This window comes from Garra rufa, chromosome 15 (genome assembly GCF_049309525.1).
Source record: "Garra rufa chromosome 15, GarRuf1.0, whole genome shotgun sequence".
Lineage (NCBI taxonomy): Eukaryota > Metazoa > Chordata > Actinopteri > Cypriniformes > Cyprinidae > Garra > Garra rufa.
Genome location: NC_133375.1, coordinates 25495782 through 25518957, shown reverse-complemented (window position 1 = coordinate 25518957; position 23176 = coordinate 25495782). Strand labels below are relative to the sequence as shown.

Genomic DNA, 23176 nt, shown 5'->3' with positions numbered 1-23176 from the left:
TTTATTAACCGATGTCTTTTCTGCCAACCTTCGGTGATCCAATTCATCCATACTAATAAGCAAAAATTACTCAAGATAATCTAACATTTTGTTTTCCTTTTTTTTATTGCTGAAAAGTTTACATTTTTTCTTCTGCGGTCTACTGTACAGACATAAATTTACTTTTCTCTAAGCCTGAGGCTTTTGGTGTAAAAAGGCTTTTACATTTGCCAAAACTAGAACTTTTTATATTAAAAACAAACAGACAGGCCCTGCCCAGATTTAAAAGGTAACACTAAAGTAACGCATTACTTTCCATAAAAAGTATCTAAGTAACTTAATTGGTTACTTTTTTAGGGAGTAACTCAATATTGTAATGCATTACTTTTAAAAGTAACTTTCCCCAACACTGATCGTAACTGTAATTTAATTACACATATTATCTTAGTAACTGTAAACGATAACTATTACGTTTATTTTATTTTATTTTTAAATCCATGCAATCCCACAAAACATCCTATGCACGTGTGGCATATGACCAAGATCTGTATTTATTCTCAATATTTAATGTTCGTTTGTGTAATTTTTGTGTAGTTTTATTATTTATTAAAAATCTTCACATGAGCAGTGGATTTGTTTGCAAAAAGTTGCAAGTGCAGCCCTTTTGACACCACATAAGGGAAAACCTGAACACAAACTTGTCTTCAAATGTTTTGTTAATCTAGGTTCAAGGTGAGATTTGAGAGCTAAAACAGAAACAAGCTTATAAATGAACAACCTCATCTTTGATCTGTTCTACATCTATTATATCAGACATTCAGCTACATATCTCCTTTGGTGCTGTATCATCATACTGAAGTCCATCTGTTTACTGTTAGACTCCGATCTAATGGCCCCATCTACAGGAGCATTTTGAAACTCACGAAGGTTACGATTATTATTAGTTAAGATTGAACAAAATTACATGGAATTTTCCAATAGCTCCGAGCAACTAGCCTGTTTCGGTAGGTTTTCAACCCTCACGGGAAATAACATTTATGATTCATACAGCTTCATTAATATTCACCTATCTCCTACTGGCGGAATCTAGCCACCTTTTATTACGTAACATTCACGCCATGCTTTTTCATAGCTGTCAACCACACAAACGCCTGCAAAACCTAGAAAGGAAAACAGACTCTGAACTAAACTCCTCTGCTCGAGCTAGCATTGGACAAACGCCTATCATGTGATTAGGTCATACGTCAAACCGCGGTTAGGGACATTTTACACTCAAGCTGAAATGAGGTACGCGAGTTTTAAGTTCTATACACGTTTTTATACACTTTGAATACGATTGTACTAAATATAAGTGGTCAAACTGTGTTCGGGGTTTTGTTTTGCGCTTTACGGTCAGTGACCTCATAGACCACTTTGGGCCGAAGAGCGACCCCTGCAGGCTTCTACATATAGAGTACACGCATCTTTTCCAGTTTCTTTATTTCTGTCATCCCTGACAACCGAGTAATCAAAGTGAATGGAGTTACTAGACCAGATTGAGCAAAAGTTGGTGTGGGAATAACAGCGCGATGGTCATCGCTTGATCCGCTTTCTGATTGGATTTTAAAGCAGAATGGATAAAACAGAAATCCACCTGCATTTGTTCTCTTAAACCTATTTAGCCGTAGTTGTTTCACCAGGAGAAATCTGAACGCGTGTCCAACAAAATAAAAAACAAAACATGTTAGCGTCAAGCTAGCTAGTGTGCTAACCTCGGACTAGCATGTGTGGAATAGGAGACACGGGGACACGGTGATGACAAAACCGATGAAAACCGACGGACTATGAGCTCAATTGAGTCTCGAAACAACTTAACTTGGCGTACGAACAGTGTATTTGCATTTATTCAACCGCTGGGAAACTTCGAAGCTGGCCCGTAAACACCAAGGTAAACCAGAACCGCTAGTTAGCCAAAACTCGCTGTTTTGCTTAAAGTCTCATATCTGCTTCATCCGCTTGTTAAAAAAGTAAACACGTCCATGTCAGTATAAGTGTATATTGTAGTCTGTTAAACAGTTGGTGTCACCGTTTTGAAGTCATGTTTTTGTCAGCTAGCTAGATTTGTTGTCTGTCAGGTTGATGTGCCACTCTGTCTCAGTCTGCCTTGAGATCTTTGGCTATTTTGTGTTGTTTGTCAACATCGTTAAGGTTAATGAGCAGCGGACTTCAAGTCAGTCATTGTTTCCTTATTAGTTGAAGTTTCACCATCTGTATTATACATTTTTAAGCTTTGCTCCCTCAGGCTCTGTTCATGTTAACTTTAAGTTAGATTTTCAACCTCTAACTATTAACAATTTAGGGAACAGTCAGCACATTCCACAAATGTTCTGATGTCATCTTATTAAAACATTTTGGTTCCAAACATTTCAAAATTGGTGACCAGGCAATTAAAGCAACAAATTATTGTAGATACATTTAAGCGATTGTGTGACAAGAGTACTGTTTTCTGAATCAAACAGACATGTCACTTAAAAGAAGCTGCTATTATTATACTTAAAATATGATATACTTACTTATTAATACTTATATATTTTCCTGCTAAGAATACATTATTTGTTTGTTTTGTATTTGAAAGGCTTCATGTAGAAGTATCAAGTGTGACCTTGTGCACACAGAAGACCGACTGCTTTCACTCTGATTACAAAGTTAAAGGTTTAACAATGAGGGTGAAGATTTGCTATCTATAATCTTCAGTAATTGTTTTATACCAGTTCAAGTTCATTATTAATTTTATGGTGGCCTGAGGGTTTCCTGTCCTTTAAATCTTAAGGCAAGACATCACAGGTGAAAAATGTTTTCTTTTTAATTGTGACAAATAGATATCACTATATTTACCTCTAACGTTTGTTTAATATTTACAATACAATAAAAAAAATTGTTTTATAAGTTTTATGATAAGCACATTAAATGATTTACTTAATGTGCACTAATTTGCATACACTTCCAGAACAGAAATCTGAATATTGAACATATTAGAGTTAAAGGGATTCATCAAAAAATGAAAATTCTGTCATTAATTATTCACCCTCATGTCGTTCCAAACCCTTCAACCTTCGTTCGTCTTTGGAACACAAATTAAGATATTTTTGATGAAATCCGACAGCTTTCTGACCCTGCGTAGACAGCAAGGGGCCTACCACGTTCAAGGTCCAGAAAGGTACCAAGAACATCAACAAGTGTAATTTTATTAAGGTGTGAGAATACTTTTTCTCCCTAGCACCAGTTTGAAGAGTACCACGACACATTTTGTTTACACTCTTAAAAATAAAGGTTCCAAAAGGGTGTTTTGCAGTGATGCCATAGAATAACCATTTTTGGTTCCCTACCCAACAAACACACAACGTTGCCTCAACGTAGCCAACCTTTTAGCAACGTTGTGACAACATGGCTAAAAGGTTGTTGGTTCTACGTTGTGTTGTCAGGTTGTTACTACGTTGTCACAATGTTGCCATTCTACTACGGTTCAGGGCCATCTCTGAAAGTTGTGCTTAGGCTGTCTGGACAACCACTGTACGACATTTACTCGTCACTGTTCCGAAGCGCTTTTTAAATTTTAACAGACCGTTGGGCCGTTATTATTCTTCAAGCCAGGATAACGTTATGTGAGTATTGCTTTTTGATTTCTCTCAGATAAATATAAATATCCAAACAAATCCTTTAATTTTTGTGTCCAATGAGACATTTATTTATTTATTTTCTGTTAATGGAACAGAATATCTGATAATTCACATACCGAGTGTGAGTTTGCGGTCGGGAGTTAATGCGATCTATATTTCTTTCAGTATTCAGATGTCCTTCCTGGTGTTTGGTGTTGACCTGTGCCTGTCTACTGGATTCTGCGTTTGCCTATGCCCTCTGGATTTGTTCATCTTTCTCGCACTCTTTTCTCCCTACCGCCTGCCTTTGACGATCACCTGGCCTCCGTATTCTCCATCCAGAGTCCGCCTCATCGGCCGGTGACCGCTGTTTTGTTGTTTTACTTTTGTTTAATAAACGTTCTCAGATGCCTTTGCTTTTTATTTGTAATTTAATATAATTAAACTAACTGACTTAATATATTTACATACGTAAAATATAATCTATATTGCATTTTCCTCCAAATGTATACCTAACGTACTTATCCATGATATGTATGAAATGTTTGGTTTGAAATAAAGTTTGATTATATGAATTTGTATGGCATTTTTACTCAAAGTTTTATTCAAAGTTTATTCAAAGATGTTAAGTCAAAAAGAACAATATTATTGGACGATTTTTAATATTAAACCGTATTTAAAAGATTTATAAACCTATCCCGTGCCTGATATAACACGCAGAATAGGCAATATTTATAATCTGGCATGAAAAAATACATGTAGTAAAAACGTCGCCTCCTGGTTGAAGAATGTCGCCCAACAACGTTGCCACAGCCTTTTCGCGTCTTACATTTCCACGTTGTTACAACGTTGCGAGCACTTAGACGGCGACGTTGCCATTATAAAAATGGAACGTTGCACAGACGTCGCCACAACGTAAATGTGTTTGCTGGGTAAAGAACCTTTCAGTGAACAGAAGCTTTTTAAAAATCTTTTTTTCTACTAAAAAAGAACCTTTTCGTTCCATGGATGTTCAAGGTTTTTTATGGAACCATCAATGCCAATAAAGAACCTTTATTTTTAAGAATGTAGGGTGACACTGAGAAGAAGGATTGTTGAATAAAGTTATTTTTGTTTTTTTGCACACAAAAAGTATTCTTGTAGCTTCAAAAATTATGGTTGAACCACTGATGTTATAAATATTTTATCAATGTTCTTGGTACCTTTCTGGACCTTGAACGTGTCTGTCTATAGAGGGTCAGAGATACAAATATTTTTGTATTTCATCAAAATATCTTAAATATCTTATGGGTTTGGAACGGCATGAGGGTGAGTATTTATGACAGAATTTCCATTTGGGTGAAGTATCCCTTGAAAGGTTTTTAAAGGGGACTTTGGATATTTCTTTTTAGAAATCCGAAAATAAGTAAATCAGACAATACTGTCAAGAGTGAAACAAACAAAAAAAATCATGTTAATTGAAATTTACAAATTCATTTTTTAGTCTAAGAGACATTTTTGAAAGCCTAGTAGTCCAACATTTCAAAATTGCCCTGTGCATGAAAAAAAAAAAAAAAAAATTTCCCCATAGCGTCTTGCCTGAAAGACAAAAGATGAAGCAAGTGAGAGGTCCAGACACTGGAATGCATGTCTGTCAAAACCTCGGCACACTGACTCATTTAGTTCCTCTGTGCGGGTCGCCTCTAGCATGCAACCTCAGTACAATGCAGATAGGCTGAGAACCTGAACGACTGGTTGCTGACAAGTCTGAACAGTGGCTCAAAGCATTTCTGATCGCTTCGTTTACTGTGCATGTAAGCCTGCATGTATGTGGTATTGCTGTTTTTTTTACATTATCCAGTGTGGTTTGGTAACTGAGATGTTTTATTTTAAATTACGTTGTCTTTGTTAGTCACACTGATGTGGCTACTGTGTAATCCTCTTGTCAGAATCCACGGATTACAAATGCAGTCTGTTTGGTAGGGGTCTCAATCCTCCATATGACCAAACACTCACATCTGTTATCAATGTCTTCCATGCTGAGAGCTATGAATGTGACCTCATTCATCCAATGTCTAATAGTTTTGTCCCTCATGTTGTTCAAAAACTGTATACTTTTCATACACTGTACTGTCAAATGTTTTTGAACAGTAAGATTTTAATATTTCTTTAAAGAAGTCTCTTCTGCTCGCCACCAAGCATTTATTTGATCCAAAGTACAGTAAAATTTTGAAATATTTTTACTATTTACAATAACTATTTTCTATTTGAATATATTTTAAAATGTAATTTATTCCTGTGATCAAAGCAGAATTTTCAGCATCATTACTCCAGTCTTCAAAGTCACACGATCCTCCAGAAATCATTCTAATATGCTGATTTGCTGTTCAAGAAACAGTTGAGTATTTTATTTTCCATGATTCTTTGATGAATAGAAAATTCCAAAGATCACATTTATCTGAAATAAAAAGCTTTTGTAACATTATACACTATACTATTCAAAAGCTTGGAGTCAGTACTTTTTTGTTACAAAAAAGCTGTTCTTTTGTACTTTCTATTAATCAAAGAAACCAGAAAAAATTATACTTAGCTGTTTTCAACATGATGATAATTATAAATGTTTTTTGAGCAACAAATCGGAATATTGTAATGATTTCTGACAAATCATGTGACTGGAATAATGATGCTAAAATTCATCTTTGAAATCATAGGAATAAATTTTTATTTTTTTTTAAAAAGCAGTTATTTTAAATAGTAAAAATATTTCAAAATTGTCCTGTTTTTGCTTGGTGAGCAGAAGAGACTTATTTAAAAAGCATTAAAAATCTAACTGTTCAAAAACATTTGTCTGGTAGTGTATGACTGTGTATAAATGTTTTTCCCCTCTATGCATTTTTTGTATTACCACAATGAGAGGGTTTTCATTTTTGGCCAAACTATTCCTTTAAGACATTCTGTAAACACCTTGTATTCTGCAGAAATACACTGCCTACCAGATGAAACACAATATGTCTTGACCTTTGTGTTGACAGGTTGGTTTTTTTTTCTCTGTTTGCTCATGCAAATGGGTCATAAGTGAGAGCATGGTTCTCTTCAGTATTTTACGAAAAGCGTTTTTTCATGTCTTGGTGTTAACATGGTTGCTTGCCCAGTTGATGTTCTCTGTTAGGATGTAAGTTATGTGACCTGTGCTTAACACATATGGGCACAGTCAGTTCTGTGTCTCTCAAGGAAGGAAGATCACAATCAGCATTATTCTTTCTCTTTTCATTCTGTTTTGATACACTATGCCTGTGTGGGGTGACATGATTATGTAAGCTTTGTAACTCCAAGTGTTTCTATTGGTGATACAGTCTTCCCACAGCTGCTTTCTTTTCAGGGTTATCTTATCTTTTTAAGTAAACAGCCTAGCATGGTCTTATAATGGATTTATCACCTCTGTGTAGACTAAATACACCACAGACCTGTAATTGCTGATGGCACAGTTTGCATCTGACTGCCTCAAAATGATAAAGGTCATGTAATCGGAAGTGGTGAATGAATGAAAGGCCAGTTGGCTAAGACAAAAGCTACTTTCTGATTCTCTGTGTTTAAGGATTCTCTTTTTCCTGAAAGCATCTGAGCCAGGCATTTTCACAATAGGCATTTTAAAAAAAAAAGACACAAACCAGCCATCTCTGGATACAAATGAAACATCAGAAACTTTAATTTGAAGCACAAAAGAAGGCATTTAAAAGTGGTTTATAAGGGTATGAACTCATCATCAAAAGACTCAATCAAAAAAAAAATGGCAATATAAAACTATTAACTTAACATCTTTACATACACTACAATTTTTTTGTGGAAGCCCTACCAAGGCTCCATTTATTTAATCAAAAATACAATTAAAATGTCATATTGTGAAAAATTATTACTATATATTTATTCAAACGTTTGGGATCAGTAAGAATTTTAATGTTTTTTTTAAATGGAGTCTCTTATGCTCATCAAGGCTGTTTTAATTTGATCAAAAGTACAGAAAAAAAAAACAATAATATTGGGAAATATTATTGCAATGTAAAATTGTGGTTTTCTATTTTAATATACTTTAAAATAGAATATATTTTTGTGAAGCAAAGCTGAATTTTTAGCATCATTACTCCATACTTCAGTGTCACATAATCCTACAGAAATCATTCTGATATGCTGATTTATTATCAGTGTTGAGACTGTTGTGCTGCTTAATATTTGTTTGGAACATGTGATAACTATATTTTCTTAGATTTTTTTTTTTATCCATTTAACACATCCTTGCTGAATAAAAATATTAATTTCTTTAAAAAAGAAAACATTTACCAACCCTGAACTTTTGAATAGTAGTGTACATTGTAAACAAAATGTATATTTTGAATAAACACTTCTTTTTTACTTTTTATTTATCGAAGAAGCCTGAAAGAAGTGTCACAGGTCCTGAAAATATTAAGCAGCGCAACTGTTTCCATCAATTTTATTTGAGTCAGCGGAGAGGTAATGGGGGTGGGGTGGAGTCAGGAAATGACACAAGCAGTACTGGATCACAGGTCAAACTCAGGTCATCCGTGTAATCTCTGGAGCATGTACACACCAGGTCACTTCACCAGCGTGAAGTACCGTTGGAGTAAATGACATCTTGTTGACTTGTCTTTTCTCTTTTCAGAGGCAATGTCACGTGATGGATGGTTATGAGATTTAGCAGCCAGACAGGAGAACCATGGAACAGGTTGAGCAACCTACCTCAGAAATGAAATGTGACAGCCCTGTAGACGTCGCAGCAGCTCAAGAGCCCCTCGTGTTCACAGGAGTTACGGAGGACCAGTCGTCTCCACGGACAGACTTGAACCCTGTCCAGATTCTTGAAGACACAACTTGGATGGCAGTCCAGGAGGGTGAGTCTGCGTCCTCGGACTGTGGAGGGATGTCGGACCTACAGGAGCCGAGTTCAGCGTCGGGTGAGGAGGTGGAGGGCAGCGAGACGTCTGATGCTATGGGATTAGAGGTCTCACCCAGCAACAAGGCATCTTGGGGGGCCACTCTACAGAATGGAGATGGACCACCGCAGGAGAGTCCTCAAGAGAATAGTGACACTCCTGTAACAGCTCAAATGTTTCCAGGTAAAGAGCCAAGTATTATGACATCCTGACAGTGAGATTTTTTCCCCCCACCTAACCCTATAAATATCTATGTATCGTATTTGATACATTGCTTTCAAAGGCTTCTATCTACATCATTGTGGTCAATGCATTTCTGAAAAAAAAAATACTTTTATAATATTATTAATATTAAATATTTACTGTATTTACACAGCTTCGCATACTTTATTTGTGCCTTATATTTAATTGTTTTATATTTCATAAAAGATGTTAATTATATAAAATTTGGCAGTTATGTAAAGTAAATTTCAATCATCAAATTAATTAAAATTAAACAATTACAGAAAATAAATGTTAGAGCACTGCCACTCAAAAGTTTGAAATCAGATTTGTAATGTTTTTTAAAGAGTTATTATATGCTCATCAAGGCTGCATTTACTTGATGAAAAAAGTAATATTATTACATTATTACAGTGAAGTGTTATTACAGTTAAAAATAATGGTGTTCTATGTTAATATATTTTATTCCTGTGATGCAAAGCTGAATTTTTATCAGCCATTACTTCAGTGTCACATGATTCTTCAAAAATGATTCTAATGTACTGATTAATTACTGTTATTATCAATGTTGAAAACAGTTGTGCTGCTTAACTGCGTGGTGATTTCTTTTTTCAGGATTCTTGATGAATAAAAGGTGAAAAAGCTTTTAAAACAGCATTTATTCAAAATAAAAATCGTTTCTAAACAATAAGTCTTTGCTATCACTTTTTATCAATTTAACACATCCTTGCTGAATAAAAGTGTTAATTTCTTTAAAAAAAAGAAAGGATAAACATTTTCTGACCCCAAACTTTTAGATGAACCCTGGGGGGAAGAAATCACAGGTTCTAACAAAATATTAAGCAGCACAACTGTTTTCAACATTGATAATAAATCAGCGTATTAGAATGATTTATGAAGGATCATGTGACACTGAAGACTTCTTTTCACAGGAATAAATTACATTCTAAAATATATTCACATAGAAAACAATTATTTTAAATCGAAATAATATTTCACAATATTACCGATTTTTTTCTGTATTTCTGATCAAATAAATACAGTCTTGCTGAGCATAAGAAACGTCTTTAAAAACTGTGTGTGTGTGTGTGTGTATATGTATAAATTTTAAGTTTATATGCCACAATTCTGACTTTTTTCTGAAGTTTATAATTTAGTTAACATCTAATTTTTCAGAATTATTTTTGTTGTGTTTATAATATATAATACCACTTTATTTCTCACTATTCTGATTTTATATCTCACAATTTTGCATTCATATCTTGCAATTTTAAGTGGAAGTCTAACGATATCTTCACCGTTATGCATTTTTGTCAGAGTCCTTTGTTATTCTTATTTTGACATTAGTTTTATTTTTTCACCAAACATATATATGGGTTTAAAATATCAGTCATACAATAATATATCAATAAAAATATCTGTCTACTTGATCTGTAATAATCAGTATCAGCATCGACCACTAATTTTGAGTTAAAATTGAGAGTTTATAATATACAATTCTGACTTTGTCTTACAATTTTAAGTCAATATCTCACAATTCAGACATTTTAGTCTTTCCCAAGTGCAAGGTTTATAACACACAATTTCAACTTTATCTCTAGCAATTTTCAGTTTGTATTTTTATATATATTTTTTATTATGTAATATATTATATAATAGAATTTTTTTGTATAGTGTTTTTTATGACTTATTTATGACCTGGTTTTATCCTTTTTTTGGCTTAAAACAACATTAACTGGAGATTCAAATCAATAAATCAATTGTGAAATATAGTAGAGAATTGTTTTCTAACATTTTCATTTTTTTTGGTCAGGTTTTCGATGTAAAAATAAGTACTTTTGCAATATCTTAACCATAAAATATATCCTTTTGCAGTGCTCTGATAAGAGATGCTTCATAAAGTTTCTTTTTGTTTCTGTCTCATATTTATAGATCCGTTACAGAACCCCTCTCTCTCGCTGTCAGACCAGTTACGACTGGGTCGGGATGACCCCAATAATATGGGCCTGAATGTCGAGTGCCGCATATGTGGAGATAAAGCCTCAGGATTTCATTATGGAGTTCATGCTTGTGAAGGATGCAAGGTAATTTTGCGGAACTTGTCAAAACCGCTGCAATCAAGGTTTTTCACAAACCGTGGGTGGCTCTGTGGCCTAAAATAAACCGTCATCTTTAATATACCAACATTAAAGTTGCTGTAAGTGACAGATATCACTGAAATAGATCACATCTGGCTCTGTAAACAGCCAAAACTATCTTGAAGGGTTTTTGTGTTAGGCTAATTCAAGACTGTAATTTTGGCGAAATGCCTAAAATCTCTTACAGCATCTTTAATAAAACCACTCTATTTCTTTGCCTTCAATCACTGGGCTTCCTAATGCTCACAGTTACGTTTCTGTGGTGAAATAATTCAGCAATCCAAGCGCATATTTGCCTTGCTGTTTTTCAGTGAGGAAGTGTCATCTTTTTTTAAAGGGGTTTTTCAGACGCACCATTCGTATGAAGCTGGAGTATGAGCGGTGTGAGCGTGCCTGTAAAGTCCAGAAAAAGAGCCGGAACAAATGCCAGTACTGTCGCTTCCAGAAGTGCCTGGCATTGGGCATGTCACATGATGGTGAGCAGCCTGCACATAACCACAATTTGAAGCATTCAGAATTTTAACTCTCATTTTACATCCACTGTGCGAACTCTATATTAACCCTTTCACACGTTTCCAGTAATCCTGCCTTCAGCTATTTTTAGGCAGCCATTATTTTTGGATGTATTGCCTTATTGTTTCCATGTCGACACGTCAAGTTTGTCATGTGACACACCACAGCCACAATAGCGCTGTATGATAGATGTTATATATCACAGTCAAAATATTCACAAATGTGTTCACAGTATTATGAAATATTACTCAGATTCTAGAATATGTGTAAGTAAATGTATTTTATGGTTTAAACACCTTTATAATGACCATGTTAGTTAGTCTATAACTGCCGATGGGTGCCGCTATGTTAGTTTGCACTGAATCCAAACTGTGGGTTTTACAACATGTATATTCATTCCTTCTTCCCCGAAAGACATTAAAGTTAGTTTATGGTGAACTGGGAGAAGAGTAGAGTAAACTTTATAGTTATCTCTCAATAAAACATGTCTATAAAATTATAATGGATGGATTGTTATTGCCGCTTCCATAGAGATGTATTTTACAAACTGTAAATGTATTATTTTGCTAGTACTTATGTGTATTTAAATGTCTGAAACCCAAAATAAGCATAATATGGTTGAAAACTTTAGTTGTGATAATATGAGCCAGTCGTTAAGGGATAATTCACCGGAAAAAAGAAGCTGAAAATGTACTCACCCTTAGGCCATTTAAGATGTTGATGAGTTTGTTTCTTCCTCAGAACAGATTTCGAGAAATAACTTGCTCACCAATGGATCCTCTGCAGTGAATGGGTGCCGTCAGAATGAGAGTCCAAACCACTGATAAAAACATCACAATAATCCACAAGTTATCTACACGACTCCAGTTCGTCATTTAATGTTCTGTGAAGTGAAAAGCTGCATGTTTGTTAGAAACATCCATCATTACTAACCATCAATGTTTTGAACTATTGTTCTGATGGTACCCATTCAATTCATCTTTTTCGATGAAGAAACAAACTCATCACCATCTGAGGGTTAAGTGTATTATCATAAAATTAACATTTTTGTGTCAACTATTTCTTTTATTGTCATACTCTGCAATTAATATTTAACTGTTGCTTCATTTTAAATGTGTGCTGGGTTATGGTGTAATAAATGGAGAATGTTTTTTGTGTCTTTGCCTCAGCGATCAGGTACGGACGTATGCCAGAGGCGGAGAAAAAGAAGCTAGTGGCAGGGCTCCTCGCTGGGGAGAAGCTGCAAGGCTCTAGTGGTGCTGACCTCAAAACACTGGCCAAGCATGTCAACACAGCCTACCTGAGGAACCTCAACATGACCAAGAAAAAAGCACGGAGCATCCTCACGGGCAAGACGAGCTGCACATCAGTATGTGCTCTGCTTTCAGTGAGATGCCATTTTAGCAAGTCTAATGGCGCTTTTCCACTACACAGTACCAGCTCGCCTCGACTCGGCTCGGCTCTGTTTGGTTTTCCACTGTGTAAAAGTTGTACCTGTACCGGCTTCCAGGTACTTTTTTTCGTACCACCTCCGGCGAGGTTCCAAGCGAGCTGAGGCGATACTAAAATGTGACGTGAAAACACAGCAGACTGCTGATTGGTCAGAGAGAATCGTCACAATTCACTGCGTCATCATTGCACGCGCCAGCAATAGTATCCAGAATAACCCCGCCATTTTCAAAAAGTTTGGCCAGAGATTGCGTGACATATCAAATCCATTACATATTATGGCAACTCGGAAGAATACGCCGTGGTCAAACGAGGAGGTGCAGACAGCGGGTGTGTGTCGCGTAGAAGATTACGTCACGGCAGTTTCCTGCAGCGTCGCTATGACAACCAGGTACTATTGTGGAGGTGCAGGTACAACTTTTACACAGTGGAAAACCAAACAGAGCCGAGCCGAGGCGAGCTGGTACTGTGTAGTGGAAAAGCGCCATAAGAATGCATTATTATTAAAGGGATAGCTCACCCAAAAATGAGAATTCTGTAATTAATTACCTACCGTCATGTTCCAAACCCGAAATACACAAATTAAGATATTTTGGATGATATCTGAGAGCTTTCTGACCCTGCATAGACAGCAATGTAATTACCACATTCAAGCTTAGAAAGGTAGTAAGGACATTTTTAAAATAGTCCATGTGACATCAGTGGTTCAACCTTCATTTTATGAAGCTATGAGAATACTTCGTGTGGGCAAAAAAACGAAACAAAAATAACACCTTTATCCAACAATTTGTTCTCTTTCATAGGTTCACTCAACGCTGCGTAGAAGCTTACGCATTGGGAAACACCCCTGGTGTGACGATTGTCTGAAGCCCTATAGAATCACGCCAATTCATTGGCTGATGGCGCGAAGCTCCACCTCACGCAATACGTGACCTACCTAGATAGCGCGCGCGCCATCTTATTCCTCAGATTTTCCTCTCTTCAGAAGCGTTCGCTTCTCTTGGTTTTTCTGTAAGCCCAATTCGACGATTTCGTGAATTATATTCACTTCAGCGACCGCATTAGTGGAAATACTTCTCCTAGCGGTGAGTGAATATGGATTTTCGCCGTTGCCATCCTCCGTGCTCTCGCCTCATGTCGAGTGATGATCAGCATGGTAAGTGCGTCAAGTGCATGGGCCTTGCCCATGCGCGCGACGCTTTGTTTGGCAATTCTTCATGCAAATGCTGCGAGAATTTTACTTTAAAAACCTTGCGCGCTAGACTCGCGGTTTTTGGAGATGAATCCGCGGCTTCCTCCCGCCGTGCAGCTCCGGAGGCCTCCTCCCTCCGTGAAGCCGCGGCCTGGAGTTCTGATGTGGAGCTCGAGGCGATGGAGAGCGAGCAGTTTTCACTTTCTTTCCCTCCTTCGCCCGAGCGCCGTCGCGCGGTTTCTCCGGTTGTATTTTCTCGCGGCTGTCTTGCACCAAGCCCGGAGGCGCGAGATTTCGTTTCCTTTGGTTTGGAAGACGTTTTATTTACCGCGGCTTCCGACTCTGAGGACTTCGGATCCGCGGCGCCCGACGTTCTCCCGCCTAGCGGCCAGGAGGCGCGGCCTTCCCCAGCCTATTCTGAGCTGGTTGATGTTTTGACGCGAGCTACGGAGAAATTAAGCTTAGATTGGCCGGATGAACCTCGTGAATCCCAGTCATCTAAGCTTGATGAGCGCTTTCTCTGTAGCTCTGGGGGCGCGTCCGGCGAGACGTAAGCTGCCTTTTTTTCCTGACCTGCGACCTGCATCACGAGATTTCCAGGTCATGGAAGCAGCCCTTTTCTTCACGTCTCACTAACGCGGCGGCCGCTGACTTCACCAACCTTGTCGGTTCTGTGGAGCAGGGTTATGCTGCAGTCCCCGCTGTTGAAGACACGTTGGCTGCGCATCTCTCGCCTAACTCCGCCCCCTCTTGGAAGTCCCGCCCTCTCCTCCCCTCTAAGCCATGTAGGACCACTTCCGCTTTAATCGGGAAGTCCTACATGGCGGCGGGCCAGGCGGGCGCAGCTCTTCACACCATGGCCATTCTTCAGGCCTATCAGGCAGAGGTGTTGAAGGAAATGGACGAAGGTGACGGTTTGACTCCCGAGGCGGTTAAAGAGCTTCGCAGAGCTACCGACCTAGCTCTTCGTGCTACTAAGCACACAGCCCGTGCGGTTGGACGCAATATGGCGGGCTTAGTGGCAGCTGAGCGCCATTTGTGGCTTAATCTCACGGAGAAAAAGAAAAGGTTTTCCTTCTCGATGCCCCTATCTCTAGCTCTGGCTTATTCGGCGACGCGGTTTCCACCGTCGTGGATAAGTTCAGGGCGGCTAAGACGCAGTCAGCTGCGTTTAAGCAGTTCATGCCACGGCGTTCGCGCGAGTCGGCTAGCGCTTCATCCTCCAGGGAACGTCCGGCCCCGGGGAAGGAGCCAGTTGGTAGAGCTAGTGACGCGGCGCATCCCCCACCATACACGGTCTGGGGAGCCCGTGGTCGCCCTATGTCTCGCCAGCGCCCTCGCAAGCGGATTGATCTAAAGCACCCTGGGAAGCCTCCCGCGGCTTCCTCGGGTCGCTCCTGATGTGTGTGGCAGAAAGAGGAGAGCTTCCCCCGTCCTGTCGGATCGCGACAGACCGCTGAAGCGTATCTGTCCGTCCCCAGTACGCTCTCCTCCACCAACTGCGCAGTCCTTGCCGCTTCGTGCGCTTCAAGGTCAGCAGGCCATTCCTCCTGTGTGGCGGTCGTTGAAGGTAGGAGACACCCCCGGTTTTCTCCCCTCAGGGCCGCTGCAAGCTGCAGGCATTGTTCGCGCGGTGAGGGACGCCCAGAGCTTTCCCCCCGCACCGACTTTCCCTGCCCTTCCCATTGTGGCTTCATCAAGCCACGTCCCCGCGTTAGAGGACGCTATGCGCTCTCCTCAGCCGCGGCTGGCCGCATGTCCTCCCCTTCTAAGGGACGCCCACAGCGGGGACCCAGAACTGGTATCCCCCTTGGACTGCCCCGCTCTGCTACCCCTATCAACATTCCTTGGAGCATGGCAGGATCTGCCAGGAGTGTCACCCTGGGTTCTTCGTACAATCCAGTTTGGTTATACGCTCCAGTTTGCTCGCAACCCTCCCCGTTTCAATGGGGTCCTTCTTACTGCAGTGAACAGCGCAGACGAGGCTTCTGTCCTGCAACAGGAAGTTTCCTCCCTTCTGCTCAAGGGGGCAATAGAGGAGGTTCCCTCTTCGGAACTAAACCTAGGCTTTTTCAGCCGATATTTTTTAGTACCGAAAAGAGATGGAGGCCTGCGTCCCATTTTGGATCTACGCAGACTCAATTATTCTCTTTACAGAGGGAAGTTCAGAATGTTGACGCTCAAGAGCATTCTTTCCCAGGTCCAGGAAGGGGACTGGTTTGTCACTGTAGACTTGAAGGATGCTTACTTCCACATCCAGGTTGTCAGGAGACACAGGAAGTTCCTAAGGTTTGCCTTTGGGGGAAAGGCGTATCAATACAAGGTCCTCCCTTTCGGTCTAGCTTTGGCCCCGAGGACATTCACCAAGTGCATGGATGCCGCTCTGGCCCCGCTGAGGCTCCAGGGGATCCGAATCCTCAATTACTTGGACGACTGGCTCATCCTGGCCAACTCCAAAGAGCAGGTGAGCTGTCACAGAGACTTTCTTCTTCTCCACCTTCGCGCTCTAGGTCTCAGGTTGAACGACAAGAAGAGCGTGCTTACTCCTTCTCAACAGACCACGTTTTTGGGAGTGTGTCTGGACTCTACTGCGATGCGGGCCCGTTTGGCTCCCGCTCGAGTAGAGAGCATCAAATCGTGCACGGCCCGCTTCGGGCCAGGCCGTCACGTGTCAGTAGGTCTATGCCGCAGGGTCCTAGGCCTGTTAGCAGCGGCCTCCCCAGTCCTTCCCTTGGGACTGCTCCACATGAGGCCGTTCCTATGGTGGATGAAGTCAGTGGGGATACGCCCATCCTGGCCGTCTCTCCGTCTTCTGAGGGTGTCTGGCGCTTGTCTCCGCGCCCTCTCAGTGTGGCGAGACCCCATCTTCCTCCAGACAGGAGTGAGTATGGGAGTAGTATGCCGTCGCCAGATGATCTCGACGGATGCCTCCCTTTCAGGTTGGGGCGCGGTCTTCGAGGGCAGACCGGCTTGGGGTCTGTGGACGGGCAAGTGCCTCACTTGGCACATAAACTGTCTGGAACTCAGAGCAGTTTTTCTGGCTCTCGTTCATTTTCTTCCGTTCCTGTCGCACTCTCATGTCATCGTCAGGACGGACAATATGGCAGTGGTGTCACACATCAACCGCCAGGGAGGTTCTCGGTCGCGCACCCTGGACAGGCATGCGCGCCATCTCCTCCTTTGGGCTCAGGACAAATTTCTGTCCCTGAGAGCGGTTCATGTTCCGGGGGTCCTGAACCTGGCAGCGGATTTTCTGTCGAGACAGAAAATCAGGTCAGGGGAATGGATGCTGAGCCGCCGGACGGTGGCTCAGATTTGGGAGCGTTTCGGCGCGGCAGAGGTGGACCTCTTTGCGTCTCAGGAGTCGTCCCAGTGCCCCCTTTGGTTCTCCCTTTCTCATCCTGCCCCTCTGGGGATCGATGCGCTAGCGCATCCCTGGCCGGACAGGAAGCTTTATGCCTTCCCTCCTGTCAAGCTCATCCCTGCGGTCTTGGGCAGAGTGAGGACGTGCGGCGCACGTCTCCTCCTAGTGGCCCCGTTCTGGCCGTCCCAGACGTGGTTCTCGGAGTTGATCTCCCTACTGGAGGGCGAACCGTGGGAGATTCCAATCAGGAAGGATCTGCTGAGTCAGCTCCACTGCAAAATTTGGCACCCTCGTCCAGAGATCTGGAAGTTGTGGGTGTGGCCGATCAGGGGCTGCCAGTAGACGTGAGTCTCTCGGATGGAGTCCGAGAGACTATTAGTAGCGCTAGGGCCCTTTCTACTAGGAGGCTTTATTCCTCCAAATGGAAGGTTTTTGAGTCGTGGTGTTTGGCTCATTCTGTAGACCCAGTTAACTGCCCGGTCGGTTCAGTGCTGGAGTTTCTGCAGGAAAAGCTCTCAGCTGGAGCGGCCGCTACCACTTTGAGGGTTTATGTGGCGGCTATTGCGGCCCGGAGGGATTCTGACGATGTCCCGTTGGGTAGACACCGTCTGGTCTCCTCCTTTATGCGTGGAGTTAAGCGCTTGAGGCCAGTTCGTCCTCCTAGTTTCCCTTCTTGGGACCTTTCTGTTGTCCTGAAGGGGCTAGTTGAGCCCCCCTTTGAACCTTTAGAGTCGGCTCCAGAGAGGATTCTGACATTAAAGGTTACTTTGCTATTAGCGTTGTCCTCTTTAAAGCGTGTCGGGGATTTGCAGGCCCTCTGTGTAGATGAGTCCTGTATTGAGTTTGCACCCGGTCTAGTCAAGGCTATCCTTAGGCCTAGGCCGGGGTATGTCCCCAAAGTGCTCTCCACGTCTTTCCGTTCGCAAGTGGTAGTACTGCAGGCTTTTTCTCCCTCTTCTTTGAGTGAGGACAGCAGTCTTCATTTACTCTGTCCTGTCAGGGCGCTGAAGGCGTATGTGGACCGCTCTAGTCAGTGGCGTAAGTCTCAGCAGCTGCTGGTGTGTTTTGGGGCAGGCCGCAGAGGGCTAGCCGCCTCAAAACACACAATATCCCATTGGGTTAGGGATGCGATTTCTATGGCCTATGAGGTGCGCGGGTTGCCTTCACCTCTGGACATTAGAGCTCATTCTACCAGGGGAGTGGCTTCCTCCCTGGCTTTGTTTCGAGGAGTTCCTCTGGAGGATATCTGTATGGCGGCAGGTTGGTCCTCTCCCCATACTTTTGTCAGGTTTTATAACCTGGATGTTAGCACAGCTCCTGGCTCCCGGGTTCTTTCCGCTTGAGCCAGCTGTGTTAGGGTTATGGCCTTGTTAGGGTCTATCTTTGGCAGCGTGTTAGCTTGGCGTGTTTGGTATATCGTTCCCAATGCGTAAGCTTCTACGCAGCGTTGAGTGAACCTATGAAAGAGAACGTCTCGGGTTACTTGTGTAACCCATGTTCTCTGAGTAGGGAACGAGACGCTGCGTATGCTGCCAAGCTCCCCACGCTCTTCCGGCTTCCTCGATAGGAAAATCTGAGGAATAAGATGGCGCGCGCGCTATCTAGGTAGGTCACGTATTGCGTGAGGTGGAGCTTCGCGCCATCAGCCAATGAATTGGCGTGATTCTATAGGGCTTCAGACAATCGTCACACCAGGGGTGTTTCCCAATGCGTAAGCTTCTACGCAGCGTCTCGTTCCCTACTCAGAGAACATGGGTTACACAAGTAACCCGAGACGTTCTCTTCCATGTCAGAAAAAGTATTCTTGTAGCTTCATAAAATTAAGGTTGAACCACTGATATCACATGGACTATTTTAACGATTTCCTTCCTACCTTTCTGGACCTTGAACGTGTCAGTTGCATTGCTGTCTACGCAGGGTCAGAAAGCTCTAGGATTTCTAAAAAAATGTATTTAATTGTGTCAAATGAATTTGAGACATATTTAATGACAGAATTATCAATTTTGGGTGTGGCAGATACAATAAGCCATTATTCATTTTGATGGTAAAAGTGATTTCTTTTTTTTTTTCTTTTTTTTCCTCACAAAATAGTATATAATCGATTTTTAGTTATTCCAAATGTTTTTAATTCCGTTCTTACTACTTCTCTAGCCTTTTGTGATCCACGATATGGACTCGCTCTGGCAGGCAGAAAACGGGCTGGTCTGGAATCAGCTTAATGGAGCACCACCCAACAAAGAAATCGGGGTCCACGTCTTCTACCGCTGCCAGTGCACCACAGTTGAAACTGTACGAGAGCTCACAGAGTTTGCCAAAAACATCCCTGGTTTTGTAGATCTCTTCCTTAATGATCAGGTGAGAATGATCCATGTTATTTTACTAACTTGTGATCTTTTTCAATTTATTTTGTTTGTGGTTTATTCATTTTGGGTAGTAACTGCTAAGATAAAAGAGGTTATTATCAGTCATTTTGGTGCCTACATTAGAGCAATCAATTGTTTTTCCTCATTAAAATTTCTTTATGTATGTGTTTTCATTTCCTATTTTAAAAAATCCTACTAAATGATAAAATATAAATTAGTATATTAATATATTATTAATATATTAGTGGCTGGTAGTTTTTATCATACATGAATTAAAAGGATAGTTCACCTAAAAATGAAAATTAACTCTTGATTTATTCATCTTAAGCCATAATAGGTGTATATGGGTTTCTTCTTTTAGATGAATAAAATTGGAGTTGTATTAAAAAAATGTCCTGGCTCTTTTAAGCTTTATAATAGCAGTGATTTGGTGTTGAAATTTAAAGTCCAGTAAAGTGCATCCATCCATCATAAAAAACCCCACATGGTTCTAGTGGGTTAATAAAGGCCTTCTGATGTGAATTTATGTGTTAACTGACATAGGACATAGGTGTAGTGTAAGCTCCAGTGAGAATATGCTAGTTGAGAGAACCAAGTTCTGTTTACAGCAAAGGAAAACCAGTGTCCCCTTGGCTTATCAAAATCCTCTGAATATTTTCCTTACACAAACTACTTTTATGATGAATAAATGGACTTTATTAGATTTCAGAATCTCAACAGCTATTCACTGCCATTATAAAGCCTGGAAGAGCCAGGACATTTTTTAATACAACTCTGATTGTATTCATCTGAAAGAGGAAAGTCATATCACCCTAGAGCGGAGGGCTTGAGGGTGAGTAATTCCTAGGGTAATTTTCATTTTTGGGTGAACTATCCCTTTAAGTATCAACGCATTTTCTTCCACTGAATTCATCTCCCGCTTTTTCTCTCAGGTAACGCTGTTAAAATATGGAGTCCATGAATCCATATTTGCGATGCTCCCATCGCTCATGAATAAGGATGGGCTGCTGGTAGCCAATGGGAAAGGCTTTGTGACAAGAGAGTTCCTGCGTAGCCTACGCAAACCTTTCAGCGAGATCATGGAGCCCAAATTTGAGTTTGCGGTGAAATTCAATGCCCTAGAGCTGGATGACAGCGACCTGGCTCTGTTTGTAGCAGCCATCATTCTGTGCGGAGGTAAAGCCGTGGTGCTTGTTTGCTTAGTGTGATTTCGTTGGTCCCTTGTTGTTGTTTGTTTACGCCAACAAAGAATTTATAGAGTAATCACAGTTAAATGAGAACCAAACATTAGAAGAGATCAAAAGCTTGTTTATCATAACATGAAAAAAGCACTGGATGTAAACCAATCAATGGGAATGTGCGCGTCGGTCAAATAGCTAAAGATAAAAATGGACGGTTTCTCTTTGCTGTAGATCGTCCTGGGCTGATGAACGTGAAGCAGGTTGAACAGATCCAGGATGGCATCCTGCAAGCTCTGGACCAACATCTTCAGGCGCACCACCCGGACTCTCCTCATCTCTTCCCCAAACTCCTCCAAAAGATGGCTGACCTCAGACAGCTGGTCACAGAGAACGCCCAGCTGGTTCAGATGATCAAAAAGACTGAATCTGAGACCTCCCTCCACCCGCTTTTACAGGAGATCTATAAAGACATGTACTGACATGCAAGGACCTGACTGAAGAATGGACTTCAGACTTCCGTCCCGAATGGAGGGAGCGCACACATCTTAGTTTTTTTTAAAAATGAAAATTTTTGTAAAGGACTTTTACAAATATTGACTTTGAATACTGACATTTTCTCTGATTTTTGCGGAGTGTTTTTTTTATTTAAACTCAAGGATACAGAACATCTGTCACCGTTTACTACTACTACTACTACTACCACCGTCACGTTATTCTTCATTTGCTTGATGAGGGCTAACACCTTTAGAAATCGTCTTTTCCATCATGGTTTTGGTTTGCAAGTACATTTAAGTGATACCTAGTATGTTTCTTTGAATAGATCAGAGAACAATCAAGCTCTTGAAATGCCGCTTCCTGTATGTGTTTGTAGGGCTTTTGTTTTGAAGTTCTTTCCTCCTGATTCTGTTTGATTAGGCCCTTTTACTAAAGTAAAAGTTAGACTCCAAACAAAACTGTACAGCAGTCAGTTATATTATTTTGGAATTATGTTACTTTGTTGAGGGTGTTGTTGTTTTCAGCGTCAGCTGCTACAAATATATATTGGTATTGAAACTGAAGACAATAATTTGCTTTAACTCTTTGGGAGAAACCTACAACAGTGTGATCATTTCAGCTGTATGGAAGGAAATGTTTGTTCACTTTGTTTGTGATATATGTTTATATAATTCTTCTGTACTGCTCCCTTTGTTAAGATCTGGTACCTTGATGGTACTTGTATTTTAGCGTACTGTCCGGTACCAGTCTCAGAGTCATATTTACTGAATTGAGACACAACACGAGTTATGTTCATTGACTCCTTGATAAGCAGTTGCATTAAATTAGGTCTTCCATTAGTGTGTTGATTGAACATGTTTTATCAATATATATTTTTGTGATTTGATAGCAAGCTGACTGTGGTTACATTCAAACTAGAACATTATGGTCAAATTGATTTGTAGTACATATGTAAATTCATTCATCTGATGCAAATCAGATGCATTAATTAATTACTAATAATCCTGACATGAGAGTTGTATGTACATTGCAAATGAATGACGGGTCTTGTCAAAAACAGTGCTGAATAATTTTGGAATTCAGTGTACACGTGTTAAAAAGCAGTTCTGATGTTGAATTACATTAATTGGTGTTAATATGATGTGCACCACATCTACCATTTCACATTTAGAAGTATCTCAGAAATATCTGAGGTTTTCTCTTATGGCTGAAATTTGCTTTGCTGATCTGTTTATTCAAGATGGAACTTGATGTCAGAGATCTATGACCATGTAGAAACCTGTTACTGTGAAACTAGAGAGCACAATAATATGAAATTATAGGATTTTTTTGTTTTTTCTTTTCTTCTTATTCTTAAAATCCCTTGTTAGCATCTATTTTCATCAACTTTTCCAGACTGGCCCATCTCAGCATTGTCTTGATTCACTGACAAGAGCTGACAAGATGCACGAGTGTTATGAATTGTGGGTTATTATTTGGATCACAGTAAAACAATTCCATACATCTTTTAAGTTTCTTGTGATTTCTGAAAAGCTCCAGATGCCTAATATTTCACAAGCAATTTGCAAAATAAAATACAAATGTTAATCTTTTTAATAATTTGCCAAACAAATTAAAATGTGTGAAAAATGATTAAACATTTTAATAAGAAACAACTGGTGTCAATGAATAATCTATTCATCTTCTATTTCATAGATTAACTTTTAATTAGTTTACTCTA

General features: G+C 40.4%; 1 protein-coding gene across 2 annotated transcripts; it reads left to right on the top strand.

The window, feature by feature from the left end:
* The first annotated feature begins 1141 nt into the window (after positions 1-1141).
* On the top strand, positions 1142-22967 carry ppardb (peroxisome proliferator-activated receptor delta b). Of its 2 annotated transcripts, none has more exons than XM_073819421.1 (8): positions 1142-1266; positions 8269-8722; positions 10694-10845; positions 11237-11375; positions 12582-12781; positions 19569-19772; positions 20713-20956; positions 21193-22967. In XM_073819421.1, exons 2-8 carry the CDS (start codon positions 8323-8325, stop codon positions 21438-21440), a joined length of 1587 nt encoding a protein of 528 aa, XP_073675522.1. In that variant the 5' UTR covers positions 1142-1266; positions 8269-8322; the 3' UTR covers positions 21441-22967. The 2 variants fall into 2 exon arrangements, with proteins under 2 accessions (XP_073675522.1, XP_073675521.1); XM_073819420.1 differs by lacking the exon at positions 1142-1266 and adding an exon at positions 1468-1906.
* Positions 22968-23176: the final 209 nt, after the last annotated feature.

Bases quoted from the DNA above. Each gene is read 5' to 3' on its own strand.
- ppardb (XM_073819421.1), top strand. From the start codon at position 8,323: ATGGAACAGGTTGAGCAACCTACCTCAGAAATGAAATGTGACAGCCCT. The intron at 11,376-12,581 runs GTGAGCAGCCTG...TCTTTGCCTCAG, and splicing joins ATTGGGCATGTCACATGATG to CGATCAGGTACGGACGTATG. The intron at 19,773-20,712 runs GTGAGAATGATC...TTTTTCTCTCAG, and splicing joins ATCTCTTCCTTAATGATCAG to GTAACGCTGTTAAAATATGG.